The sequence below is a fragment of the Ovis canadensis genome, chromosome 24 (genome assembly GCF_042477335.2).
Source record: "Ovis canadensis isolate MfBH-ARS-UI-01 breed Bighorn chromosome 24, ARS-UI_OviCan_v2, whole genome shotgun sequence".
Taxonomy (NCBI): domain Eukaryota; kingdom Metazoa; phylum Chordata; class Mammalia; order Artiodactyla; family Bovidae; genus Ovis; species Ovis canadensis.
In genome coordinates this window covers 22,939,165-22,957,589 of record NC_091268.1, presented here as the reverse complement: position 1 = coordinate 22,957,589, position 18,425 = coordinate 22,939,165, and the positions used below count along the sequence as shown (strand labels likewise).

The window sequence follows — 18,425 nt, the reverse complement described above, 5'->3', positions numbered from 1 at the left end:
CAAAACTGAAAATATCCCTTTGGGGGATTCCCTGGCAACCCAGTGTTTAGAATTCTGAGCTCTCAGTGCCGGAGGTCCTGGTTCGATCCCTGGTTAGGGAATTAAAAATCTCATAAGCTGTGCTGTGTGGCCAAAAATTAGAATAATAATAAAGACAGAGGGGAGATGCCCTGTGATACAAATTATTTTTAAAATTTGTTTTTAATTGAAGGATAATTGCTTTACAATATTGTGTTGGTTTCTGCCAAACATCAACATGAATCGGCCATGGGTGTATATACATCCCCTCCCTCTTGAACCTCCCTCCCACCTCCCACCCCACCCCACCCCTCTTCATTGTCACAGAGTGCCAGTTTGAGCTCCCTGAGTCATACAGCAATTTCCCACTGGCTATCTATTCCTGGGTCAGGAAGATCCCCTGGGGGAGGGCATGGCAGCCCACTCCAGTATTTTTGCCTGGAGAATCCCATGGACAGATGCGCCTGGCGGGCTGCAGTCCGTGGGGTCGCACAGTTGGACACAACTGAATCGACGACACCCACGCATGCACAACGTACATGTTTCTGTGCTAAGACAGAAATTCTTTAAAAAAAGAATTCAGTCATTGTGACGTTCAGCCCGTCCCCCACTTAGCCTTGCCCCCTAGGCCAGCAACACGGTACCCGGAGGGGTCCCGCTCAGAAGCCAAGCCGGGACCTTTTTGCATCCTAAGCGTTTGCCAGATTCCTCCTGCGTAGCTTCCTTCACAGGACAGAAAAGCTGCTCTCCTGTAGCCTTGAGGGAATTTAAGGGATTTAAAGGATTAAACCTCTTGTTGGGGACTGGGCGCAGAGATTTGGGAAGACTGGTTCCCTCTTCCCGGCTGCCAGAAACCCACCTGTCCCTGCCAGGGCCTGGGGTCACCGGGGTCTGGGGAAGTGACAGAGACCCACGCGCCAGTGATGGGGCTGGAAGGAATTGGCGGAGAGAGAAGGGGGCAGGCACAGAGTTGCAGGAGAGGCCAGGGACAGAGTCTGGACGCTCAGATGAACACTTGGGCTCTCTTGGTCCTGGCTGGCTGGAGCACAAGGGAGCAGGAACCACAAATGGCCTCAAAGGAGCCTCGTGTTAAAAGTCTGGTCCCAGGATGGACCTCCCTGGGTCCAGTGGTTAAGACTCCACCTGCCAGTGCAGGGGTCACAGGTTCAATCCCTGGTGCAGAAAGATCCCACCTGCCACAGAGCCACCAAGTCCCGGGGTCACGACTACTGAAGCCTGTGCTCCACCGCAAGAGAAACCACCACAGGGAGAAACCCGTGAACCGCAAGGAAGAGCAGTCCCCATTCATCCCAACTGGAGAAAGCCGGCACACAGCAACCAAGACCCGACCCGGCCAAACATAAACGAAAATGCAAAAACGAAGCCTGGTCTTGAGGGTAGTGAGTACTAACTGGGTGGTGTCAGAGCCAAAGGTCCTAACTCTTGTCCCTGATCATTGCACTTACTCTGTGCCAGCCAGCGGCCACAGGGGAGGACCGGGAGGCGTGGTCAAGGCTTGGGAGCTGGGAGTTGCCATCAGGGATTCTCGCCTCCTTTAAGGAAGAGAAGGGTAGGGGAGCGGGGAGGTAAAGAAATCATTGCAGGGCAGAGGGGACAGGACCCAGGGCTCGTGCAGAGAGGGGCTGAGGGATAAGAGGAGGTGATGCAGAGAGGTGGCCATGCCAGCCTCAGCCACCAGGGGCACCTGAGGAGGTGGGAAGAGGAGTGACTTGGAGACCTGATGGGTTTGGGGGGGGCCTTTGGGCATCCGGGGAGGGCTGTGGGGTACAGGAGGTGAGAATGGAAACCTCAGGAGTGGCTTGAGTAGGGAAAGGGCTCAAGACAGGACCCTGGGGTGGCGGGACAGCAGGCCAACAGGATGTGCTGAGAGGATGCAGAAGACTTGGCCAGAGCATCAGTGCCAGACAGGGGAGGCGGCAGGGAGGGCCTGGGCTGCTGAGGGTCCAGGCAGGTCGGGAAGTCAAAGTCGCTCAGTTGTGTCTGGCTCTTTGCGACCCCATGGACTATAGAGTCCATGGAACTCTCCAGGCCAGAATACTGGAGTGGGTAGCCTTTCTCTTTTCCAGGGGATCTTCCCAACCCAGGGATCCAACCCAGGTTTCCCATATTGTAGGCGGATAGTTTACCTCTGAGCCCCAAGGCTACCCAGACAGGTAGGGAAGAGAGCAAAGTGCCCGGAGGATGTGGGATTTAGCCGGGGGAGCTCACAGGCTCTCTGCCAGCGTGAAGGGCAGGTGCGGCTCTGCAGGTTGCCTGACTGGAGTTGCAGAGACGTTGTCACAGACGACGGAGCTTGACTGATGGAAGAAGTGTTAGTCGCTCAGTCGTGTCCGACTCTTTGTGACCCCATGGAGTGTAGCCCGAACCAGGCTTCTCTGTCCATGGAATGCTCTAGGCAAGAACCCTGGAGTAGATCGCCATTCCCTTCTCCCGGGGATTCTTCCCGACCAAGGGATCAAGCCCAGGTCTCCCATATTGCAAGCAGAATTTTTTACCATCTGAGCCAGCAGGGAAGTCTGATGGGAAAGAGTCGGGAAGGAAAGAAGAGGGTGGAGCCTGAGAAGGGAAGGCCGCTATGCACACCATCGGTCGGCTCCTCAGTGGTCAGTCAGTACAGGGCACCCTCCTGTGTGCCAGCGCTCACCGGCCTCCCCCGGCGACAGATGTGCGCAGACAACAGTCACTTAGTCAGCATTTATTTCACAGGCGTTTGTAGAGGAAGAGCTCCTGGCGACACACGGGGCACGTGTGCCTCACGTCCATCAAGCTGTCCACGCAGAAGGGGACGAGGCAGCAGCCCAAGAAGCACCTGAAGCCTCGGAAGCAGCGGGGACTCACCGGGGGCCAAGCCAAGCCTGACAGCCCCAACTCCGTCCCTGGGGCTGCCTGGCCAGCAAGGTGGGCTAGGAAACCACCCCTCCCTCCACACCCCATGCCAGCACCCCCCCAAACCAGCAGGCTCCCAGCACGGATGCCCAGGGCCCTGACGGAGGCGAGGGGGGACCACTCACCCGGCCACGAAGATGCCGGTGCACAGGAGCCAGGTGAGCACGCCTGGGACCGGTGTGGTCACAGTGATGATCCGGTTCATGCAGTATGGACACGTGAACTGTACCGGATCTGGGGACAGCAGCCTCGGCACCCTGAACAGTTCTTGGGGGAGGGGGAGGGGAGGGACATGTCAGACCCCACGCCACACCCCAGTTCCCCCAATCCTGTATCCACCACGGGGGGGCCTGCCCCACCTGCAGTTTCTCCGTGCTCCCCTGAGCCCCCCAGGCCATCCCGATGGGCCCAGCTTCCCCCTTCACCACCCCCTACCCACCAGCCTCCAGGTCTCAGGGCCCTTGCTCAGTTGGACCTCCCGCATTTATTTCACAGGGGTTTGTAGAGGAATAGCTCCAATTTTTTTTTTTTTTTTAAGCAATAACTCTAAGTGACACCCTTGGGGAAGCAGTAGCTTGAAAACTGCTGCTGCTGCTGCTGTTAAGTCACTTCAGTCGTGTCCGACTCTGTGCGACCCCATAGATGGCAGCCCACCAGGGTCCCCCGTCCCTGGGATTCTCCAGGCAAGAACACTGGAGTGGGTTGCCATTTCCTTCTCCAATGCATGAAAGTGAAAAGTGAAAGTGAAGTTGCTCAGTCGTGTCCGACTCTTCGCGACGCCATGGACTGGCCTACCAGGCTTCTTCGCCCATGGGATTTTCCAGGCAAGAGTACTGGAGTGGGGTGCCATTGCCTTCTCCGAGCTTGAAAACAACAACCCCCTATAAAAACTTCCTTTTGGTATTCTTGCTTCTTCTTACCCGGGCACAGCGTTTTTCTGGGGTGAGGGTTCCACAAAAAAATGTTGATCTGTATTTAGCTTTTTTAAACACAACGAGCATTTTTACAGTCTTGGGTGTGCAGAGAGGTGAGGTCTTTGGTGGTGGCTGAATAGTTTGTTAAGAAACTAGGATTCCAGGGAGTTTTCATGCTCTAGATGGAAGGCTTGGCGTCTGGTCCGGGTGGACTGTTGAGCCATGAGGAGGGGCCTATGACCGTTACAGACTTTGGGTTCCCGAGGGGCCGAGGGGCCGAGGGGAGAGGATGTTGGGATTTAGAGAGCTGGGCTCTAATGTGGGGGTGCCACCCCACCCCTAGTTTGTCAGGAAACCAAGGGAAAGAACTACGTTTGGCTAGATGGGGGTGATCCATGGTTTAAAGCTCACTCTCCCACACCAGACTTGACAACCCAGCCCAGCCACTCTCAAGCTTTTTCTTTATTTAAAAATCCCTCCCCACCTCCAGATTTCCGTGGTGGTCCAGTAGTTGGGACTCCACGCCTCCATTGCTAGGGGCACAGGTTCGATCCTTGGTCGGGGAACTAAGATTCCACAAGTCGCTGCGCAGTGGAGCCAAAAAATAAAAATCTCCCCAAAGCCCAGACCCTACAAGGTTGGGTGGGTGGGTGGGTGGTGGCTGAATTCCTCTCCTCTTTGATTTCAAGAGTGATGGATTCGCAGAGTTGAGAAGAGGGCTTCTTTTCATAGACATTTCCTGAGCACCTACTGTGTTCCAACCCCTTCTGCCAATGATGGCACATCAGAGACAAGGGCTCCAGGCCGTGGGCAGTGTGGGGGTCACAGCTGCGGAGGGAGGGATCACACTACTCGGGGGGCAGGACGTACGCCTTTCCAGAGGAGGTGCTGTTCGGACAGTCTTGGCAGGTGGTCAGGGCGGCGGTGCTGGGTGTGAGACAGGGAAGCCTGGGGAAGGGGGCGTGGAGGGGGTGGGGACAGGAGGAACACTCACCTGGATAAACAGACATTGGGGGAGGAGGCAGAGGCGCTCCAAGTCCTGGAGGCGAAGGAGAATAAGGAGGAGGAGGCCCTTGGAGGAGGAAAGAAGGAGAAACACCTTTAGACCCTTGGAAGACTGACTGCATGCCAGGTGCTGAGCTAAAAACTTGGCTGGTCTGAAGCAGGGACCCATTTTACAGGAGAGAAAGCTGAGGCCTGGAGGGATGGATCAAGTTGCCAGCGGTATTTCAGCCAGCAGATAGAAGAGCTTGGATTTGAACCCAGACATTTCTGACCCCACTGTGCTCCGGGTGTCCTAAGATGCAAGCTCTTCTTGGAGGCAATGCCAGGGGCTTGAGGCTGCAGAAATAACATGGACCCCATAATCTATCCTTCTCTTTCTTTTCTTCTTTTTGTAATCCCTGGAGAAGGAAATGGCAACCCACTCCAGTATTCTTGTCTGGAGAATCCCATGGACAGAGGAGCTTGGCAGGCTGCAGTCCACGGGGGCTGTAAAGAGTCAGACACGACTGAGTGACTAACGCTTTCATGATCAGGCCTTACGTGCCAGACTCTGTGCTGAACACTTCACGTGCCTTGCTTTGTTTACTCTCACCAAAACACCAATAAGGTGGATTGTGGCATTATTCCAGTTTTGCAGATGTGGAAGCTAGGCTCAGAGAGGTTAAGCAGCTTGCCTGACGTCACCCAGCACAAACATCAGAGTCAAGGATGGAACTGAAGTCGGCCTGCTTCCTGGGAGTGCCATGTCCCTTGCCTCTGGTCAGGACGGCTCCAGAAGATGCAACATTCCATTTGCTGTTTCCAAGAACTGTCTGGGCCCCCGGCCGGCCTCCTTCTTCAGCCTTGTCTCCCTCCTGCTCTACTGGGGGCTCAGTCCCTCGCCTCCCAGGAGTCAGCCTTTGACCCACCCCCAGGGCCCTGGGAAGCTTCCTCTCCCAGGCCCTGGAAACAGGTGTGAGGCTGTTTGGAGGAGGAAATTCTGGGATCCCAAGTATCCAGAGGGAGGTCTGGAGAGGAGGAGGGGAGGCCCCGAATCTTAACCAGTGTGGGCGATGGGTGGGGTCCCTGTGTGTTTTTACTGGAAACCTCTCCAGGGCTTTGCGTGGAGACCTGGTCCTCTCAGGAAAGGAGTCTCAAGGCTTGAGGGGGGCACCTGGGCTGTCCCCACCCATGCCTCCTCCGATAGTAGGGGCAACCAGAGAACAGGAAGCCCCTCCCCACTTCCCACCGCTCAGTCTAGGCTCTGTGGGACCGGGGGTGGTTTCTCTCCCATTTGGTCCCTGCAGCCCTGCCTGGGCTGGAATTTGTATACATTTTACAGATGCACAAACTAAAGGTCAGGAATTAAACCACCTGGCCCGGGACCACCAGCTGGAAAGTCCTTCTGAGCTCAGATCTGGTTACCGACTGCCCAGCCCTACATCCATTATCTCTTTGAACCCTCCCAACCCTTTCTGAGATGAGAAAAGAGGTTTGGGGACTTACCTGAGGCCATGGCAGCGTGGCCGGGACCTTCCTCCCCACCAGCCCCCAGGGCACTCCAGGTTGCCTCTGGTCCCTGGGTGGTGGGCTGTGGGTGGAGGGCCATGTCATACCTGATATGGGGGTGTCATCAGTCTATGGACAGTTTGAGGGTACAGGCTGTGGGGGCCCCACCTTGTCCCCATCAGGTCTCTTGGTCCCCAGGTGGGCGAGAGCAATGTGACTTGTGGGGTGAAGACGGGAATCAGACCCAGTTCAGCAAGGGGACCCATAGCCTCCCTGCTCCTGCCTGGGGGCCCCTGCAGTCAGCGTGTCACCTGAATGCGGAGACCCTCACCCTGGGCGTAGTACCCTCCTGGGGCCCAGGAGTTCTGTTCCAGCAATGGTGTCGAGGCAGCTTTGGGTTCCAAGTTCGGAGCGGCCCGGTGCTGGCCTCGGGAGGCCCCCATCCTGCGGCCTGGCTGTCTGCAGGGGGTGGGAGTGCAGGTCACCCCGGTGCCTCTTGCTGGGCCTAGCTCAGGTGGAACAGCCATTGTGATGTGTATCCTCACAGTGGCTAGGGGTGGGGTTGGGGGGGCTTTGTCCCCATTCCCTGTGGGAGGGGGCGGGGTCTCCATGGGCCCAGCTTGAGAACTCTTTAGACATCAGATGACTCCCTCTTCCCACGCTGCAGGCCCGTCGGAAACTGGCCAGGATCAGAGGGCAGGGTGGGAGCCTTAAAAATATGAATCCGGGGGACTCTCCCGGTGGTCCAGTGATTAAGAATCTGCCTTCTAATGCAGGGGACGTGGGTTTAATCCCTGGTGGGGGAACTAAGATCCCACATGTTGTGGAACTTCTGAGCCCATGCGCCAAAACTAAGCCGCAATGCAACCAAATAATAAATCTTTAAAAAAATATATGAATCCGGGGCTTCCCTGGTGGTCCAAGTGGTTAGGACTTATGCTTCTACTGCGGGGTGCCAGGTGTGATCTTTGTTAACTAAGAAGGTGCATGGCACGGCCAAAGAAAAAAGAGCAAGTTATTCTGTTGCGAGCAGTTATTTCCTTCAGCCCATGGACACAGAGATGTAGCTGTGAGGATGTTCACATCTTCTTTAGAAATGCTGGTAGGTATATGTACACAGGTACACACGTGTATATATACATATGTATATGTGTGTGTGTGCGCGTGCTGAGTCACTTCAGTTGTGTCCGACTCTGCAACCCTATGGACTGTAGCCCGCCAGGCTCCTCTCTCCATGGAATTCTCCAGGCAAGAATGCTGGAGTGGGTTGCCATTTCCTTCTCCAGGGAAAATTCCCGACTCAGGGATCGAACCTGCATTTCTTAAGTCTCCTGCCTTGGCAGGCGCGTTCTTTACCACTAACGCCACCTGGGAATACACACACACATATATACACACAGAGACACAGGTCCACACGTGCAGGTGTGTGTGAATGCAGGCACACAGCTGTGTGGATAAACACGCAGGTATTATGCACACACAAACGTGTCAGTGTATATGTCACCTCGTAGTCTAGCTACCTCTCCGGCTTGTTTAGCTGTGAGTTTGGGCAAAATCCTAACTTTCTCTAACCCTCCATCCCGCGGCTTCCCCATCTGTAAAATGGGGGTAAGATAGCTACTTCATAGGGTTTTTATGGGATCAAATGCCACAACCCAGGTAACGGGTTCGGCGCAGGGAGTAAAGCCAGCATTTTTATTGGGAGATCATCGGTGCCAGCAGAGATGGTCCCGACTGTAGAGGGCAATCTCCACGCTGGGGCTGGCTCCGAGCTCCACCTAGGGTCACAGCCAGGAAGCGCGTAGCTGGGCTTAAGGCACGAATTGACAGTCTGTGTGCTTGACCTGTATACTCCACGGTTTCTCATTACGCCTCCAGAATGTCCAAGATAGTCTGAGATAGCCCTGCTTCTAGCTGATTGGCAGAAACCAAAAGTTATGGTGAATGGGAAGGGGCGGGGAACAAGTTTTCCCATACAAGAACTAGAAGGTGGTATTGGTCGTATCCAACAGAATGCCCAGGTAAAGAATCCATCTGCCAAAGCAGAAGAGACATGAGAGACTCAGGTTCGATCTCTGGGTCGCGAAGATCCCCTGGAGGAGAGAATGGCTGCTCATCCCAGTACTCTCACCTGGAGAACTGCATGGGGAGAGGGGCCTGTGGGCCACCGTCCACGGGGTGGCAAACATTTTGGAAGCAACTGAGCAACTGGGCACACGTACATAATAGACCCTTTGATCGGGCAGTACTGTTTCTAGAAATCCATCCTAAAGATTTGTTGTTGTTGTTGTTCAGCTGCTCAGTCGTGTCTGACTCTCTGTGACCCCAACGGACTGCTAAAGATAGACTAGCGGAAATATCAGGTGAGGGAGGTGCCAGGCTCTTCAGGGTAGCAACAAAAAACTAGAAATCCCGCAAATGTCCATCCACAGAGGGACTCTTCAGCTACCCAAAATAAAGGGAGAGAGGGAGGTGAGAAAGGGGAAAAGAGACAGGAAAGAAAAGAAAATCTTCATATATGACTATGGAGCAACCTCTCCAGGATATCTTGTCCAAAAACAAACAGGAAGATATGTGTTTTTATGTATATACAGTACTCTTTGTTGTTGTTGTTGTTGTTGTTGTTCATTGCCATGGCTTGTGGGATCTTAGTTTCCCAACCAGGGATTAAACCAAGGCAACAGCAGTGAAAGTGTTGGGTCCTAACCACTGGACCACCAGGGAATTCCCTATATTTAACACTCCTTTCTTATAAGCAAACGGAGAGGGAGATAAATAATTTCCAAGAAGAAATAAAAGGAGGATGAATTAAGAACTAAAATGGTTAATGTTGGAAATGGAAGCCAGTTCTCTCTCTCTTGTTCATGAGTTTGACTTTGGAACCATATCATTATTTTCACTAATTAAAAAGGAAGTACATCAAAAAGAAAAAAGCAACACCAAAGAACGGAAAGCGACTGAAATGTGATCATGTATCAAGATTTCTTACACAGCACGAGGCACGAAGCACGAGCTATATAAGGAAAACTTGAAAGACTAGTTCATCAAAGCACCTGCTTCTTAAAAGATACCATCTATAGATACAATAAAAAGGCAAGCTACAGGTCAGGAGAAAATATTTACAGGCCAAAGGACAAGTAAACAGAGTATAAAAGAACTCCTTCTACTCAATAACTAAGAAAAACTCACAATATTAAAAGTGGGCCAAAGACCTGAACAGACACTTCACAAAAGAAGATACAGAAATGACCAACATGCATATTAAAAGATCCTCAGCATCCCTATTCATTTAGGAGATGCAAATTAAAAGGCTGAGTTACCCATGGTTAAAATTTATTTTTTATTTATAAATAAGTTGGAGGGAAGTGGAGTCTTTTCACTTAGTTACTGATTGATCGATTGATTTTTGGCCGTGCACCATATGGGATCTTAGTTCCCTGTCGGGGATTGAACCTGCTCCCCCTGCAGTGGAAGGGCAGAGTCTTAACCCCTGGACCACTGGACCACCAGGGAGGTCCCTCCACTGGTTAAACTTTTAAAAACAGACAATCCCAAGTGTTGACAAACATGCAGAATAACTAGAACCCTCCTGCGCTGCTGGTGAGTGTAAAATGCTTTATCATTTTGAAAAAACCAACAGTTTCTCCTGAAGGCGAACATCCGCACACCTGGGACCAGGAATTCCACCCCTAGGTCTTAATTTTTTTTATTTTTTGGCCATGCTGCATGGCTTGTGTGATCTTAGTTCCCTGACCAGGAACTGAACCCTGGTCCTCAGCAGTGGAAGTGCAGAGTCCCACCTACTGGACCGCCTCCAGGGAATTCCCTCCACTCCCAGGTTTTTACCCAGGAGAAATAAAAATTCATGTTCAAAAAAAAAAAAAAAAAGGCCTGTTTGAGAAAATTCATAGTAACTTGATTCATAATAGCCCCAAATCTAGAAACAGCCAAATATTTGTCAACAGGTGGGTGGATCATCACATCATGTGTATTTATTCCAAAGAATTCTGCACAGCAGTGAAAGGAATGAACTATTGGTATACTCAGCAAGATGACTGTGTCTCAAAAAATGATTCTGAGCACAAGAAGCCCTACTCAGGAGAGTATGTCTCCTCTGAGCCTGTATGTTTGAAGTTCTGAAACAGGCCAAGCTATGAGAGGCAGTAAACATGGAGGTGCCACCTGCAAAGGCAGAGAATATGGGCGTGAAGGTAGTTGCGCCTGGGGTACCAGAGCCACATACATCGCAGACACCTTAGATTTGTGAACTGTTACAAACGTTATTCAGCTGGTAGAGAAAAAGCGCCTTAAGGAAGCCCTTTCCTGATTCCCACAGAGATTTTGTCTTCCTGGAAAAAAGGTATCTCCTCTGTGGTCCGGAGCGCCTCTTCTCGCTCCGTCTCCCCTGCGGGGGGCCCTGTCATCCCCTCTCTCTGGAGCTGTTTTACGATTCCATGGGTTACACACCCGAGAGTCTTGAAACAGCCAGCGAGGCGTGCCTGCTCAGTCCTTTCTGCCGCCGCGTGGTGATGCGTTGCCCACTCCCTGCCCCCAACCCCCCAACCCCCGCCCCTCCTCACCACGCCCCGTCTCCTTCGGACCGCGTTATATCTCTGTGTGCATTGTGGTCTGCGGCTTGATGCCTGCTTTCCGCCCTCTGCATGCCGCAGCTCGCAAATAGAGGAGACGCTGCACAAATACAGATTGACTGTGTGAATGAGTGAATGAGCTGCCCACCCCATTTGGCTTAAAATCCTTCCGATTTTACGGCCCAGGGGGCAGGGGGCTTTGCATAGGCTTGAGGTTATATATCTCGGGATGGAGTTGGGGATCGCCTCCTTCTCTGGAGATTTTGGGGACGATGATCCCCATAACGCAGGGTTGGGACACCGGCTGCTGTGTCTGAGCTCGGACACTCTTGAGAGGGAAATGAAGAAGATGCACCTTGCTCTCGGTCTCCGGCCATCCCAGTCATCGCCACCAGGGGGCAGCACCAGGCTGCGCGAGCCAGCCTCGCTTCCTCCCTCGGGCTCAGCGGGCGGAGAGGTCCGCCGTCCCACGCAGGGAGGCCCAGGATACCAAGCCGCCCCTGCCACAGTCCCTTTAAGGCTGGCCTGGCGCCTTCATATTGCCCTGGGGCTGAAGCCTCCCGTCCCACCTCGTCCCTCCTCAGGCCAAGCTGCAAGAGGGCTTGAGGCCAGCCCCGGGCCATGCGGCCCCTTGGACCCCAGTCCCTCCGCACCCAGATCTGGGCGTGCGGCGGACCTGAGGCCTGGCTGGGCTCCTCCTGGGCCTTTTTCCTGAGGATGAGTTCTCTGTGATCAGCCAGCCACTCTGCATCAGCCTACCTGATTCAGTTTTGACAGCATTTACCTATGCCTGGGCTTGCCCCATTCCTGTTTAGTTGGCTTGGTCATTGTTGACCCGAAAACTTCAGCTTTGTGAGGGCAAGCTCAGGGCTCCTGCAGGAGCCCTTTTGTTGTTGTTTGTTTGTTTTCCACCTTTGCATCCCCTATATAAGATCTGGCAAGGAGGAGGAGGAAGATGGTTAAAGCGTGGGTTCTGACTTCCCCAGCTGTGTAACCCAGGGCAGGAGTCTTCACCTCTCTGAGCCTCAGATTCCTCCTCTGTAAAATGGGTATCAGTTCAGTTCAGTTCAGTTGCTCAGTTGTGTCCGACTCTTTGCAACCCCATGGACTACAGCACTTCAGACTTCCGTGTCCATCACCAACTCCCGGAGCTTACTCAAATTCATGTCCATCGAGTCGGTGATGCCATCCACCCAGCTCATCCTCTGTCATCCCCTTCTCCTCCTGCCTTCAATCTTTCCCAGCATCAGGGTCTTTTCCAAGGAGTCAATTGTTCCCATCAGGTGGCAAAAGGACTGGAGTTTCAGCTTCAGCATCAGTCTTTCCAATGAATATTCAGGACTGATTTCCTTTAGGACTGACTAGTTTGAGCTCCTTGGAGTCTGAGGCACTCTTAAGAGTCTTCTCCAACACCACAGTTCAAAAGCATCAAAAGTAATAATAATAATTACTTATTGCTAAGAGTCTTAGGAGGGCTTCCCATGTGGCCCAGGTGGTAAAGAGCCCGCCTGCCAATTTAGGAGACATAGGAGATGTGGGTTCGATCCCTGGGTTGGAAAGATCCTCTAGAGGCGGGCATGGCAACTCACTCCAGTATTCTTGCTGGAGAATCCCATGGACAGAGGAGCCTGGCCGGCTACAGTCTATGGGATTGCATAGAGTCGGACACGACTGAAGCGACTTAGCATGCACACAAGGGTCTTAAGAAGATTCAAGGAGACAGTTTTACCTTGCTGGCTGACCCTTCATCCATGCCTACCTTCTATTCCATTACTTTGGCCACCTAATGTGAAGAGTTGATTCATTGGAAAAGACCCTGCTGCTGGGAAAGATTGAGGGCAGGAGGAGAAGGGGACAACAGAGGATGAGATGGTTGGATGGCATCACCAACTCAACGGACATGACTTTGAGCAAACTCAGGAAGACGGTGAAGGACAGGGAATCCTGGCGTGGTGCAGTTCATGGAGTTGCAAAGAGTCAGACACGACTGAGCGACTGAACAGCAACCATCAGGACAGTAATACATGAAATAAGCAGAGTTCCAAAAGCCAAGGCGGGGGTGGAGGAGTGGACAGGGCATCCTGGGAATGGAGTGAGCCTGGAGTTCTGGCAGCCGGGACTCCTGGGGGGCCCTGGTCCTCTCCTGCTTGAGACCCTCGACACCTCCCTCACCCTCTCTGCACGCTGCAGAAAGGAAGACTCTGACAGCTGGGGTTGCTCAAGGGGAAAGGGAGATGGGACGTTTTTTTCCTTCCTGCTCATTGTCTTCCCAGAAGGGTCCGGCTCTTGTAGGGAAGTGATGAGATAAGGAAGAAGGAATCTGGAGGAAGGAGTGGTGACTGTAATTATTGTGCAAGTGATGGAAGCTGGGCTGGGTTCCCAAGGGGCTGGGCGGTGTGGGCGGGGGCGGGGGGCAGCTGGAGAAGCTCTGGTCTAGTCCTCCTGTCCATCAGAGGGGTCATCGGTCAGCAAGAAGAGCCTGGAGCCCTGGGTTATCCTGGGATGTCACCTAACGTCTCTGGGCGGCACTGCCAGCCTCTGTCTGCTTTCTCTTCCTCCCAGTCTGTGGTGGGCTGGGGGCAAGAGGCATGGGAGTGGACGGGCTGCTTCTGACTCTTTGTGACCCCATGGACTGTAGCTCGCCAGGCTCCTCTGTCTGTGGGATTCTCCAGGCAAGAATACTGGAGTGGGTTGTCAGTCCCTCCTCCAGGGGATCTTCCCGACCCAGGGATCAAACCCACATCTCTTATGTCTCCTGCATTGCCTGGGAGGCTCTTTGCCACTGGCGCCACACGGGAAGCTACTGTAGGTGCCTCCACTCCAGGTTCCATCGCTTCCTGGGCAGGGGGTTGAGAGAGGGGAGTTCTTGTCCCCTGGGCATCAATAGAGGCCGAATCTCTGAAGAGTGAGCATCCCAGATAGGGGTGACTTCTTCCCCATTGACTGCTTTCCATTCTCTGCCCTCAGAACTGAGATTGAACCCTGAGGTCTGCCTGGAGGAGGCAGCAGGGGGGGCTGTCTCTAGATCCAGAAAACCTTTGGGGTCTGGAGTTTGGGGGAGAACCCAGAAAGCTGTGTGGTGGGAGAGTGTGAGGTTTTGCATGTTTTTAACTGTGTTTGCATGAGTGATATGTGTGTGTGTGGGGGGCGTGGATATGGGTGTTGTGTGTGGGGTGTGTGTGTGTGTATCAATACCTCATTGTCAACTTAAAAAAATGCAGAATGTGAGAGTTGTAAGTTAAGTTTTATTTGGGGCAAAATGAGGACTGAAGCCTGGGAGAGAGCTCTGAGAAACTGCTCCAAAGAGGTAGGGGGGAAGGTCAGTATATATGCGATTTTGGTGAAGGGGGAGTACACGCAGTCAAACATATATGTTTCCAAAAGGTTTCTACTGGTCTCGTGAGGCTTTTGGTAGTCACAAGGAGTAGTCATCACCATAAAGGATTAAAAAAAAAGACAAAAACAAACCCCAAACGGGGACTCTTATTTAGTCTGGTTTCTTAAAAATGAAACCTCAAGGACAAAAATACTACCTTAAGAAGCATAAATATTCAGTGATTTAAGGCTTTTGTAGACTTGATTATTTTAATAATACCCACACAATCTTTTTCATATCATTTACATATTCTGTGTGACCCATAAAAATATTACATATTCTCATGTGTTCTATAAGCAACCCTATCAATCTAATTTGAAAGTAGATCTATGTTCACCAATAAGATATTCAGGCATTCCTGGGGTGATACATACACAATAATCACATAAAACTGATTCTGATTTCCTAATACACTGTTGTCAATGTGTAGCTAGGGAAAAGCAAAAACTAGTTGTCAGGTCTAAATGAAGAAGACACCTCAACTCTTATAGTACATTTCATTATTTACACATTTCACTGGGCAATTGCCATCCTTGACCAGCCATGGAAGCTTCTTTCCATCAAAGGAACTTTACAATTCTGCTGCTGCTGCCGCTGCTAAGTCGCTTCAGTCGTGTCTGACTCTGTGCAACCCCATAGACGGCAGCTCACCAGGCTCCCTCGTCCCTGGGATTCTCCAGGCAAGAACACTGGAGTGGGTTGCCATTTCCTTCTCCAATGAATGAAAGTGAAAAGTGAAAGTGAAGTTGCTCAGTCGTGTCCAACTCTCAGCGACCCCATGGACTGCTGCCTACCAGGCTCCTCCATCCATGGGATTTTCCAGGCAAGAGTACTGGAGTGGGGTGCCATTTCCTTCTCCAATGAATGAAAGTGAAAAGTGAAAGTGAAGTTGCTCAGTCGTGTCCAACTCTCAGCGACCCCATGGACTGCTGCCTACCAGGCTCCTCCATCCATGGGATTTTCCAGGCAAGAGTACTGGAGTGGGGTGCCATTGCCTTCTCTGACCATAAAGGATTTTAATGCTTTTCTAGATGCAAGGCGATGCAAGTATTCAGTTCAGTTCAGTTCACTCAGTCGTGTCCAACTCTTTGCAACCCCATGAATCGCAGCACGCCCCAGGCCTCCCTGTCCATCACCAACTCCCGGAGTTCACTCAGACTCACGTCCATAGAGTCAGTGATGCCATCCAGCCATCTCATCCTCTGTCGTTCCCTTCTCCTCCTGCCCCCAATCCCTCCCAGCATCAGAGTCTTTTCCAATGAGTCAACTCTTCGCATGAGGTGGCCAAAGTACTGGAGTTTCAGCTTTAGCATCATTCCTTCCAAAGAACGCCCAGGGCTGATCTTCAGAATGGACGGGTTGGATCTCCTTGCAGTCCAAGGGACTCTCAGGAGTCTTCTCCAACACCACAGTTCAAAAGCATCAATTCTTCGGCGCTCAGCCTTCTTCACAGTCCAACTCTCACATCCATACATGACCACTGGAAAAACCATAGCCTTGACTAGACAGACCTTAGTCGGCAAAGTAATGTCTCTGCTCTTTAATATGCTGTCTAGGTTGGTCATAACTTTTCTTCCAAGGAGTAAGCGTCTTTTAATTTCATGGCAAGTATTGGGCTCCTAAAATCAGCTCCTGAAAATATTTAACTATTTGAAGACCTGTTCTGCCAGTTTTTCCCAGAGCATAGAGCACCTGCTCTCCACCCTGAACTCCTTTCAGGGGGTGTTGAAGGTCAGCAGCACGTGATTTAACTCATTGCAGAGGTAGATAGGTAGATCAGTTCACTTTCAGTCACTCAGTCACGTCCGACTCTTTGTGACCCCAGGGGCTGCAGCACGCCAGGCCTCCCTGTCTATCACCAACTCCCGGAGCTTGTTCAAATGCATGTCCATTGAGTTGGACATGAGATAGGTAGATGGCCGCTGCCAGTTTGTAGTTGACAACATTCACATGGGGTGAAGGGTGAATGGTAACCACGGGTGATGGGACAGACTGGTGGAGGGCACGCACTTAGTTCAGGGTGGGTGGACAGTCCCCTCAGTGAGCTGTAATGACCAGAGCGAGGCAGCCTGAGAAGATGCAGGGGAAAAGAGTGTCCCCAGATCTAGAGGCTGGTGAAGCTAAGTTCACCCACCATCTGTGGCCCCAGAACCTGCAATCCTAGCCCAGCACAGCTGGCTGGGGTCACTTGCCCCGCTCACCAAAACATCCTGATGATATAAAGTGGCTCTTCAAAATGATGGAAGAATTAGAAGGAAACAGGAAATGCCACAGAATATTTGTCTAACCTTATCAGCTGGGCAAAATCCCCAGAAGCAGCAAAAAAAAAAAAAAAGTTTGGCTGAATTTGACCACGTGAAGCTGGTGGGCCCTCCTGTGGCTGCAGGTGATAATGATATGTCAGTTGTCAGTTGTAACCAGTAAATGTTACTATTGTGGATGTTGCTAGTGGGGGAGATGTGGCTGTGTGTGGGGAGGTGATTTCTGATCACCTTGACCTGCCTTCAGCACGAGTCCTAGCTAGCTAGTTCATCCAGAACCGTCCTTGACCCGTGATGTTTTTTTCTCCTTAGTAGTTTTCCATCCATCGTGCTTCCAACCCACTTTGGCTATAACTTTCCACTTTTCCCTGTTGCATTTGGAGTTGAGCCCAATCTGTGCCAAGACCATCCTTGTTTTTCGGTGGTCCCTAACTTATCCCAATCAGTTCCTGAACAAATTCTGCCTTACCGTTTTAACAAGTGTCATGAGTGATCTTTTCTTTAACAATGGTTGGCTTTATAAATGGTTTAGAAAGCTCATTCTGCCTGCTGCAAAGAAAATTGGAGCGTAGGCACGGATGTTAGGGGGAAAGTAGAGCAACTGGGTGGAGGCTGCTGCTCCTGGTGAGATGGGAGAGGCTCAAGTCATGGGGGGAAGAAATAGGTACAAGTGGGCGGACATGAGGCACACTTTGGAGGGAGGAGTCTCCACTCATACCTGCCTTAAGCTCGCTCCTGGCTGCCATCAATCCCTAATTGAGACACTTGAATTTAGTGCATTCTGACCCCCCCTGCTCCCTTTTCTCTCTCTCTCAGCCCCACCACACTCCTTCCCACCTCAGGGCCTTTGCACATGTTCTCCTGGCTCTCAGGAATGTCCTTTTGTCTGTTTAATTCCTGACTTTCTGGAAGATGGGAGTCGTAATCACTGGACAACCTGGGAAGTCCTGGGGAACTTTTAAGCTAAGGGTACATGCCTATTCAAGAAGGGGCTTGAGCAGAGGCGAGTACTGCATCAAATTCGGGCAAAGGTCAACAGAGGCCACGTTTTAGTTGATAGACATCAGGAAGGTCGACATCTTCATACCTTTGAGGTGGTCCCTGTTTCATTGCTGAACTCTTGTTTCTTAACTGTTTTTTCCCCTCGTTCCTGCGTTCCCTCACTTCCCTTAAAATCATTTAATTACAGAGCCCGGTTAAAACACTGTGGCTAGGCTTCAGATTACAAAACAGCTTAGGCCAAAACTGGCTTCTCTTATGTCAAGGAAGCCATACCTGTGTTCTTCTCCAGAGAGCCCCTAACCTGACCGTACAAGAGAGGCAGGGAGAGTTGGTGGGTTCCAGGAAGGACCCCTGTGCCACCCCAATTCCTGGGCCCTGTTGTCCCAGACGAGAGTATCCCTCCCCACATGCTGCCCCTCAACTACCAGCCGGAGCCTCCATCCAGGGCTGACTTTCCTTTCAGGGCCTGCTCTGACTTGCTGGGTGTGAGGAGGTGGGTCACCCGTCTGTGCCTCGGTTTTCTCTCCTGTAAGATGGGAGTAAGTTCATTTACCTGCAGACACAGAGGACTCAAGGAGCTGAGACTAAAACCAAAACAAAAGGGACGAAAGCAGTTCTCCCAGTTTCGTTGTTGTTCTTTCTTTGCACTTTTTTGGTTTGCTTTTTCTCCCTTCGGCCACTCTCTTCATCCCTTTCCGTCATTCCTTTATCTTTTTCTATCGGCTAAAACGGAGGAGGTGCCCGGGGCCCATCCGGATTCTGGAGCAAAGATCAAGTCGGGGATCAAATCCGACGCCGTCGGCTCGGGGAGGGACTCGCTCGGGCGCGACGACCAGATGCTTTCCTTTTTTCACGGGAGCCTTCC

At 51.9% G+C, this 18,425-nt stretch overlaps 1 protein-coding gene across 1 annotated transcript; it reads right to left on the bottom strand.

The window, feature by feature from the left end:
• Positions 1-2,739: 2,739 nt before the first annotated feature.
• LITAFD (LITAF domain containing) lies at positions 2,740-6,775 on the bottom strand. The gene is made up of 4 exons (XM_069571469.1): positions 6,644-6,775; positions 6,330-6,414; positions 3,051-3,192; positions 2,740-2,848 (listed from the first exon to the last, which is right to left on the bottom strand). The coding sequence occupies exons 1-4, from the start codon at positions 6,773-6,775 to the stop codon at positions 2,740-2,742; spliced, it is 468 nt and encodes a 155-aa protein (XP_069427570.1).
• Between the last annotated feature and the right edge of the window lie 11,650 nt (positions 6,776-18,425).